Source organism: Anopheles darlingi, chromosome 2, assembly GCF_943734745.1.
Source record: "Anopheles darlingi chromosome 2, idAnoDarlMG_H_01, whole genome shotgun sequence".
NCBI classification, from domain to species: Eukaryota; Metazoa; Arthropoda; class Insecta; order Diptera; family Culicidae; genus Anopheles; species Anopheles darlingi.
In genome coordinates this window covers 70,541,057-70,551,330 of record NC_064874.1, presented here as the reverse complement: position 1 = coordinate 70,551,330, position 10,274 = coordinate 70,541,057, and the positions used below count along the sequence as shown (strand labels likewise).

At 46.0% G+C, this 10,274-nt stretch overlaps 2 protein-coding genes across 2 annotated transcripts; both read left to right on the top strand.

Annotated features, from left to right (window-relative positions):
* Nucleotides 1–902: 902 nt before the first annotated feature.
* Nucleotides 903–6,014, top strand: LOC125959496 (fibrinogen C domain-containing protein 1-like). The gene is made up of 2 exons (XM_049692320.1): nucleotides 903–1,933; nucleotides 5,663–6,014. Exons 1-2 carry the CDS (start codon nucleotides 903–905, stop codon nucleotides 6,012–6,014), a joined length of 1,383 nt encoding a protein of 460 aa, XP_049548277.1.
* A 201-nt stretch (nucleotides 6,015–6,215) lies between these two features.
* On the top strand, nucleotides 6,216–8,270 carry LOC125951750 (uncharacterized). The gene is made up of 3 exons (XM_049680758.1): nucleotides 6,216–6,242; nucleotides 6,332–6,494; nucleotides 6,631–8,270. The coding sequence occupies exon 3, from the start codon at nucleotides 6,651–6,653 to the stop codon at nucleotides 7,338–7,340; it is 690 nt and encodes a 229-aa protein (XP_049536715.1). The 5' UTR covers nucleotides 6,216–6,242; nucleotides 6,332–6,494; nucleotides 6,631–6,650; the 3' UTR covers nucleotides 7,341–8,270.
* Nucleotides 8,271–10,274: the final 2,004 nt, after the last annotated feature.

Here is a 10,274-nt window from a genome sequence, read left to right as displayed (position 1 = left end):
AAACGAAAACGTAAACATCACAGCCTGCTTGAATCTTCTGAATCCATTGCATTGAATCAAGCATCAACCTGGTCCGGATATATGGTTGAATAATGCTTGAACAAGGAACAAGTTATTCTCATCTTGAAGGTTTCCCTAACAAAAGAGATGCGATATCAACAACATTCAAACAAACGATAGACAAGATAAATATTTTGATAATTTGTCTGACTCCACACAACCATTGGAGTTAACATTGGATAAGTTCAGTTTTTTCTCGTATACAACTTCAGCAGATCTCCCAATTGATCGTATCATACAAATTATTATTAGAAAAATATGAAAACGATCACCAATCATCATATGCTCACCGCAGCCCACCATCCAAACTACCACTAAGTTTGCTTGCCTATGTCATTTTCATTTCGTTCGGGTCATCATCATCGTCATAAGATTAGATGATACATACACGCAATAACTATGCTGGATGGTTCCATTATTGATTTTCGGAAAGTAGAGCTCCTAACAAGCAGGGCTTGTAGTTCCATCTTAAACTCGTCCATCCTTATCAAGCGTGGTACCACCATTAAACCATTCGTTTTGAGTGTTCTATCAGCGCTTGTGGCTGGGATCCAATCTCAACTCTCCTTAGCGCGTTTGAATCCGTCTTCAGATTAGTAGCGTCGCAGAGGTCAGTTCGAACGTCGTCACTCGACAAGTTCATATACAACTTTAACCTGTCCATTATCATGGTTGAGACTTGCTGACCAGTTTTAAGGCTCCTAATCTGCTTCCAAACGCCTAGGTAAGTCCTGATAGTGGTTCAGTATAAAACGTCATCCCAAAAAGCATTGCAGCACCATAGTTGAGTTGGTAGGCCAAAGTGATTCCTGTATTACATGGTTCTCCAGTGCTCAGCCATCATGAAGCTAGGCGTTTGTTTCTTAGTGTTGTCTGGAGCGATATGTGCGAGCGCAGATATCACAAGTGCTAATCAGACGGACTCCGTCGACGTTGCTGCACCGGGAATTACGGACAACGTGCTAGAGGTTCTGCTTAATAAGCTAGAGAATTTGCAGCATAAGTTTCTGGAACTGCAGTACGAGCTGCATGAGCAGCAAGAGGCGGTTGCCCAGAGTCAAGCCACACAGGAAAGAACGTACGGTGATTTGCTGTGGGCTATGCAACGCCTAGATAGACGTCTAAATCTGCTAGAACTGGATATCGGACGAAATCTGAGCGTTGTTCAGGAACGTTCGTTTCAAATTCTGACCCAGCAGACGGCGTGTGCTAATCGTGATAAGCTGCGAGAGCAGCTATTCGATTATACCCCAAAACTGTCCCAAGGGAGTCACACACCAGCAACGAAGCCTGAACCACTTGCCCCCTTTTCGTCGTGCAAGGATGTACGATCGAATATATCCGGAATCTACCTCATCCGTGTTAACAGTAAAACCGAACCATTCCCCGTGTACTGTGAACAGCAGCAGTTTGATGGTGGATGGCTTGTGATTCAGCACCGTTATGATGGATCGTTAGATTTCAATCGTAACTGGACCGAGTATAGGGACGGATTCGGCGAAATCAAGAAGGAGTTTTGGATCGGTCTCGAACGCCTGCACCAGTTAACGACGGCATCTAGCGGCCAGTGGGAACTGATCGTTGAATTAAAGGACTTTCGCGCAACGTACAAGTATGCTCGATACAACGCGTTCAAGATTAGTGGCGAAAACGACCAGTATAGGCTGAAAACACTTGGAAAGTACAGTGGAACCGCTGGTGACTCGATGGCGAACCATAAGGGGATGAAGTTCTCAACCCCTGATCAGGATAACGATGAATCCACCCTGCATTGTGCTGAAAAATGGGAAAGTGCCTGGTGGTACAATGGCTGTTATTATGCCAATTTGAACGGACGGTACCTTAACGATAACGATGGTAAATCCATGAACTGGTATCATTTCAAAAATGACCATCAAGGTTTGAGCTATTCCCGAATGATGATTCGACCAGTATAGTGGAAATGATAAAGGTATCCTACGTGCTGCATAGTGAACGAATAAATATCTATCAAAATTATTAAATAAAAATGCATCATTACAAACCAAGTCTTCTCAATGAACCTATTAGCTACAATGTTGATGGGTTGTTGCATGATGTGCTGGTAAAAAAGGGAAAACAACTCCAAAAAGATAATAGGATCTTTTCAAGGAGACTATTGCAGGTTCTGTCCTGACCAAACCTTACCCGATTCGATTTCGCCATCACCTGGACTTCTCATTAGCGATTACGGTGGAATAGATTCAAAAAGCACGTGTCTTTATTCGTTGCTTCCAGCCATTTCTTTACTGAACAATTACTTTAATCCAATCGAAATTGTTAAAGATGAGATAATATTCGCAACCCGGTGCAGGTAAAATATATGAATAACACCAATTTAGCTTTTGGCACAGAAAGCTAGCGGCTCTTTGTCTCCATTTAGTCGTTCTGGATGTGGTTTATGGTGGAATATGCGAGTGCGAGTACCAATGCAGAACACATTATAGATCAACACCCATCAAGAACGACAGAGCAATTAAGCAGGATCTATCACTTTGGTAAAAAAAGGGAAAGATTTTCACCTTTTTTAACAAAGGTTGGCCCCGTGGCCCCTTTGGCACGCCTTCGCGATCTGCATCAGCAATGGACTTTTGGTAACATATTTCGTAAACAAACCATAAACCAGGGCTGTGGTAGTAAGATGCGCCGGTACTACCGGTCGATGCGGTCGCTTCAAAAGCACCAGGAGGGGCAGGTCAGCTGAGTTGCCTGGTGGGTCGAACGTTTTGCGGCATTTTCGTTTTTTATGATCGAACTACCTTTTTAGAGCCCTTTAGACCGTTGTCCTGCACTGCTCCGCTAACCGTGCTCACCGTACCCAAGGGTACCGTGCTTTGTTCCCCGTTCCGGAGAGGTAAGAGTCGTCAGCTCCCTCAGATCGCACCCGATTCGTGGAGTGGGTGGAGATTGTTTACGAAAATGATCAAGTAAAGTTGAAAGGTAACGGATCTGTTAACGGGCAGATGGGTAACAGAATGGTGCTGAAAGTATCATAAAAAAACGTGGAAAAGCGAACAGTTGTGGCCTTCAGAGCAGGCATACTTCTGTTATGTTTGATTGTGAGAAGCAAACGATTTCTGCTGCACGCGTCATCCAGCATCCAGGGAGCGAACAAGCCTGCTCGATAGTTCACTTCGAAACGGAGGGACTAGACGGTGGATCCTTTAGTGTAAAGCATCAGGTAATGTAGAACTCAGGTACGGTATAACCATTGGGACTTCACTGTTGGCGAATAATGATGGCGACCTAGGGATCCTTAATAGTTGGTCGCGAAAGATTTATGCTTCGGGCGTGCGACATCCTGGCGAGTTCGATTGCTTTGGGTTTCAGTTGGAGGTCCCACACGGAGGCTGTTAGCCACCGTCAGGGGAATCATCCGTTCGTCAATGCATTTATGGTTTTATGATCTGTTTAGACTCTAGTCGCCGCATCACACACACGGTACACGCCCAGCCTGCCAAACTGCTTGCCTGTCTTGATGCCAGCCTGTCGGAACGCGAGAAGTATTTTCCATTTTCCTGGACGAAATCAGGGTCAAGCGGGTCAACATCATAAATCTTTAGCCCATCAGGCTTATCCTCCAGCGATGGTTTCCTTCCAACCACCATAATGCCTTCCTAGTCTAGGCAAAAAGGACACTCCCCGTTGCCATGGTGACTGTCTAAGAAAATTATGCTGATGCGATTGGTCGTAAGTGCGGGACGCACTGCCGTGTTCCTTGATCCCGGCGATCTTCGGCGATCTTCTTGAAGAATGGCGTTGGCGAGCCATTGTCGTTGATGTCCAGTCTTGTCCAGCCACCGGGCAGCCTATGTATAGAAGAGAGTTAACAAGGAATTATGCCGTAAATCCTATTAGGGACAGGCTAGGGAGGCAGTTGAATCGTAAACTCTCAGTCACGGTTTGTTAGGTGATGACCACGTCCCACACTGGGCCCTCCTTGACCTTTGATGACCGTATTGCCGGACCTACTGAAGCCGTCGCAACTGAATGCGGTAATTTTACGTAACTCTTGATGTCTGTGACATAACATGTTGAGTCATAACTGGTAACTTCTAGCCCGCCACTACCGTGTCGCATACGATTTATTGTGATTGAGATTTGTCTAGGAGACGCCCTGCAGAGTATTACAGGAACATTACAAACAAATGAACTAGGCGGACAGCTGACTGACGCAACGACGCGACAATCCTGCCTGCCGCCAGAAGAAGAGTTGTAGGCGATCGATTGAATTAGGATGTGATTTCTTACCAACACTATCTGACGCCATCGGGCCACGCCACAGCAAGCGACATTATCACTGTTCAGAAATTTGAAGCAATTACTTGTAGGGTGAGGAAATGGCACTCTTTCAGCGCACAACGTTTACAACGTACCGCAGATGGAGATCTCGGAAAGGATGCAAGAAACGTAGCGGGGGCAGAAACTTCCGCTTCGACAATCTATGCTCACGTTCATATTGGCTATGACCGGACTTTCCAGTTGGTTGTTTATGTTTTAGATGGTCTCAGAACAAGCTAAACAATACTCGAAGCAGTATCCGCAGAAGCATGAAGCAGGTAAGTATATTCTAGTAGGGCGGAACTAGGAAATGGTCAGTTGGAAAAAATGATAAAAAGAAAAGGAAAAAACCCCTTTCACGATCACTCGGGATGGGAAAGTCCTCGTACCAAACAGTAAAAAGGGTTAAAATGGGAATTTACGCATCAGATTATGAATTAACATGGAATGAGCGGTGGGGCTGAGTCAACCGAGCATCTTTCACAGACTACCTGTCCCTGACCAATCTCATCCTTCACCCTTTACCCTCTAGCATTACGGGAAGAGGATCACATTAAAAACTCGCGGCTTAGAATCATCTACCAGCCCGCAGAGAAAGGGTAGACGGAAGGTAATGGATCAGTGCACTACGAGCGCACTAGGTAACAGCAATTGGTCAATCTTACCGGCGGGACAACCGACGTGGGGTTGGCGCCGTAGGTACGCTTTCGGGTTTTCTTCTTGACCCGCGTGCTGATCGTTACTGGAATTACCTTTCGGAAAAAAACCCTCCACTGCCTGCAATTGGCTGCTGGCATTCGATGCTCCGTGTCTCGACGCAATTGCGACGCTCGACCAGACCGACGTCGACGATCCACTTTTAACATCGGATTCCGGTCCATCCGTATTTAAAGCATAGCAATCACTGCCTATAACCATCAGTCGAGATTTTGCGATAAACGGGAACGGTTGCTTGAAGGCACTAACAAGGATACTGAAGGTGAAACGTTAGAATGTTGTCTCAGCAATATCAACCGTCCACCATACCGATGTATCAACGTCAGCCAGCACAGTCTTACCAGCAGCACCAGCAGCAGCAACAGCAGCAGCAACCGCAACCGCAACCGCAACAGTACTACAATAATACAACATCAACATGGAACTACTGGAACCAGCAACCAACTTCATATCCATCCCAGGGACAGCAACGAAACTACAGCAACATCAGTGCACCGGCAGCCGAATTGGAGGGGAGATCGGTAGCAGGGAATTATGCTTCGAGTATGCAGCCGAATGGTGTTAATCGTAAACGTCGCCATCCCAGTGTACTAACGGCTGCCCAGTCGGTGTCGTATCCCCTGAGTAACATAACCAACCATCAGAACGGATCTGATGCTGGTGAACAGCATCAGCATAAAAGAAGTCGCATGATGATTGGTCCCGAGAAACCACCCCAGCAACCGGCATCAGCAGCACCAGCAGGAGCAACGATCAACGCGACTTATTCACCGGCGAACCAACATCGTATCACTTCTAACGTGACGCGGTCCTCTAAACGGATCGAATCTATCTTCCGCAATGTTGAGCTGATGGCTGAGAGTTACTGGCGATCGCGAGAACGGCTGTTTGGTCCGAAACCGATCACCGTGGAAGCATTGGAGGGTGGAGGGGTTTAGCCACGAGCTAGCAAATCGAACACCTGTTGGTACCGAACCTGCTTCGTTCCTTAAGTGTGCCCTCTGCCAAGCCTATTATCTTCTGGTATGGCACTAGCATGATGCATCTAGAATGTAGTGTAAATAGTATGGTTTAAGTGATATTGATATGGCCACAGAAGCGCGCTAATAAATATTACTACGGGCGTGATACGTTTTCCGGATCCATCAAAATTATTTCTGCTACAGGTATTTTTTTACAGGCGCCATGAACAATTTTGGTGCAGCCGTTTTACACACTTTTTCTCGCTCTCTCTCTTTCGGTCTACTTCGATTAGTCCGTATACTGTATTGTGTGCGTGAGGACATGCATCGATTTATCCAACTTCTCGGATGATGCTCTGTGGCCACCGAAAAGAATAGCGTCTTTGCATCATGGCGGATTGGCTATTCGGAGTTCAACAACACAATATCGTGGATTCGCTTTACCTGCTCCAAAAGGTGAGTGTCCGCTCGTTGGGCTCGGTGGATCAGATGAGCTTGCTGCGATCAGGAAGCTGCAGTTATTCGGTTCAAACAGTTCGTTCAGCGAAGAAGTAAACGACACCAAAGTCGGTCATCTGGTTTATTTCCAAAGGTTCTTGAGTGTGGAGTGAGATGGATGCACGTGGCCAAATTATCCCCGTGGCAACTGCGCCCCAACAACAGCAGCAACAGCAATCGTATCCGTTAAACGTGATTCACTCTAGCAGACGGGATGTGAGAGTCAACGGACAGCGACAGCCCATCCTGCTGCCAACGGTATTACCAATGCAGACTCATGCAGTTCCAATGGGGATCACAAACCGCGTGCAAATTCAGTACGCTCAAACGGCACCGCAGTACTTGAACAAACAGAAGCGCGAAGAGCCACCATCCGTCCGATCGCTACCGTATCGGTTGGATGGGTGGCGCAACAGCAATCGACAGCAGCATCATGCATTTCGCGATTCTGGAATCGTGAAGATCAACGATAACGGTATGTGTAAGATCGACATGACGCGGCTAATCAATCGAAGACTGTTGAACCAAGGAGGCGGCGCGGGACCGCTGCCTCCACCACCACCTGTGGTAAAGCTACGACCAGCCGCCAATCTTCGTGCACGGCGGACGGTACCTAACAATGGCGACCAGCAGTTACTGGCGACGGCGGGCATTTCGGATCCGGCGCTCCAGAAAGTATTCGTGGACCTGTTCGCAGCGGCAGCCGCCGCCACACGACACCATGAACAACAGACGGCGGTCAAGTTTTCCATCTTCCGCAGCGTGGAACTGATGGCGCAAAGCTCTTGCCGTCGGATGAATTGATTGACTTTCGGGAAACGCATCACGCAGGGTCGTGATGCATCACGACGAAGCATCGCAAAATGGTGAAATTTTGTGAAAGATAAATAGTAAGGATAAGCGTTTGCTACCTGCAGCAAAGAACTACGCAACTTAGACGTACGTTTCACTTCAACGAAACGAACCGAAAACAGAAATGTTTTTAGAAATTTGAATTTTTGGTGTGAAAAATATTACAATCGAGAATGAGGGTTTTAATATCGATATAGAACAGGAATCCAACTCAGTAATACAGTTGTTTCCTTTACGAATGCACCGAGGTGCAATATGAATAGTGAAGCGATATAATTTAAATGCGTTTGAAACCTCGTAACCGATTGAATCGCTTACGAAAAGAAAATTTTACAAGTTACTGGAATCCAGGCATGTGGGACGATCCCCTGTTTCAAAAAGAAGATACAATAGTCTCTCGATACTACAAGCGGAATCGTCGCCGTAAAAGACTTTTTAATAAGACGATTGCGACCAAAACCACTGCGTCCTTAATAAAAGAGTTAGGAATCGATGATGATAGATGCTAATCGTTTGAACTAGGTGACCATCGAAGCGCCAAGGATTTCCTATATATTTTCCGATTAATATGATGTTTTTGATCATAAATGCGAGGAAGAATAATTAGCACAGATTAAGCGACAGAACGATAGTATAGTTAGTAACATTTAAAAAAATAGTTCAAAAAGGATGCTTAACAGAATCGTTACAAATGGTTAAATTAATTTCAGGAGAAAGTTAAATAGTTAAATTCAAATTTATCTTGAAATAAGCCCGAGTTGGGATTTTTGGAAACGTTCGTTTAAAGCGATAGAATCGTATGCAAACGTCTAAAGAATACGGAAGTACAGGTAAGGGAAATTCCGATTAACAAAGGGTAACATTTGGGAAATACACTACTGATTGCGCAAGAGCTTTCGCTTGTTTTTGGATGAAAACAAACGATAAGCTGAATGCTGCAACATAATCAAATGAGAATCACAAACACTCTTTATTGGGCTGGAGGTGATGATCCGCTTCTGTACCTTGGTTGAGGACATTTGATGTTGCGTTGTGTGCCCGAAAGGGGTGCGGATCTTAAAAATTGACTTTTCCTTTGTCTACGTTCCGCAAAAAGAAAGAAATCCCCGGGCAAAAAAGACACAACAAACCAGCGAGCGAGCAACGATATCTACCGATCGCCGGACCGGTATAGCTTCTTTTGCCAGTTTATTGGCGATGGCAATCGAGGGCTACAAAATGACCGACCAGTCAACGGTGCAATATCATATCCACACGGCAGGTACAAAGTAATTCGCAAATACAAACGACCCAAGGCTTACAAGCCTATAGGTCGCTCCTGAGAGCGTGTTGAGGGTCCGTCGCGCCGCTTCAAGCTGCCAATGTTTACATGAAAAATTAACTCTTTAAACCAAAAGGATAACATTAAATTGGCCCGCCCGGCCGAACGGTCACCTTCGGTAATGATTCGTGAAAGACGGGTAGGAGTAACCGGACAACCAGCAAATCCCCCGTACATCCTCCACTGAGACGGAGAAAGAGGAGGAGGAGGAGCAGGGAGAGTTGCAGTGCCCAACCCACGCACGGCTTAGAACTATCAGAAGCAAGGCGTACCAAGCGGCCTGTAATGGGCTTCAATTTAAGCAGCAGCAGCAGCAATAGGTTCGATGGTGGCACGTACGTTCGGTTGAATTTTCGCGGGTGGTTATACTGACCTAAAATGTGGCCGTTTGGAATACGGGAACGATCAGCTTGGCATGGGATAGGAGGAGCAGCAGATCGTAGGCGGGCACTAAAAAGCCGGAGAAAAACGAATTAAGTTTATGTTTGTCTTTATGCGGTCAGGCGCGTCATCTCGAGAGATTTAGTTTTTCTGTAACGATCAAATTAGCAGAAAAAGTTGCCTAGAAAAGATCAGCAAAGGTACTCCGTGAATGCACCAGAGAAGAGTTATGTGAACTGCAACTCTCGCACTCACCATGGATTTGCTTAGATCGTCTTTACTAGTTTAAGCGATTCATACATGAAGCATCAATCATTCTCAACCAGAAATGACTCATCACGCTTGATTTCATGTGATAAATACAGGACTTTATTGCCAAGAAACATAAAAAAGTCTCCAAAAACACCAAAACGGTTTGAAATTGGTCTTTTCAACAACCGATTACAACGTACCACGCAAACAATGCCAACTGTGGTTTTTACTGTAATTTGTCCCTCACTAACGGGCTGAAACATTTTGCTTTCGCAGCAAGACATTTACGATGCGCCATGCCGCTGTAAGTAAGAAACACATCCGCAGTACCGATCATAAAGAGATGCACATTGCCCGGGTTCGCTGGACAGGTAAGAGCAAAACCAGGAGAATCCTGGTGGGGTAATAAAACACCAGATGATCAGAATACGACGGAGTAACTGTTCCCGCGGCAAAAAATATTACCTGCCATACCCGCTTTGGACTATCCTAGCTCCTTTGGTCGATGGCTAGGTACATACGGCTCCACAGCCTGACGTGTTTCGTCGATCCGAAACAACTCCGTTGGTCCTACCATCGCTAAAGGTGTGGGTGTACCTGTACCGGAGGTCCTTGGTATAAAAGGGTACTAGCGGTACGGCATACCACCACAAACCGAGATCAGCAGTCGAAGAGATCAGATCACGAAAGAGCCTTACGGACGTAATAGTTTCAGTTAAGAAAACCTGTGCCTTTGTGTGATTGTTATTGACGAACCAGGATCAACATGTATAATCAAAGCTACAACAACTCGTACGGAGTTGGTGCCGGATTTTATGGTCAGGAGTACCACCAGCAGTACTACTATCAGCAACATCATCAGCAGCAACAGCATGTGCAGCAACAGCAGCAACAGCATCAGCAGAAGCAGCAAATGCTGGCCGGAGTGATGA

What these genes read in the sequence shown, in the direction of transcription:
- LOC125951750 (XM_049680758.1), top strand. Translation starts at nt 6,651, where the DNA reads ATGGATGCACGTGGCCAAATTATCCCCGTGGCAACTGCGCCCCAACAA.
- LOC125959496 (XM_049692320.1), top strand. Translation starts at nt 903, where the DNA reads ATGAAGCTAGGCGTTTGTTTCTTAGTGTTGTCTGGAGCGATATGTGCG. An exon ending in GATGGTAAATCCATGAACTG is followed by an intron (nt 1,934 to 5,662) that starts GTATCATTTCAA and finishes TCGCCATCCCAG; the next exon opens with TGTACTAACGGCTGCCCAGT.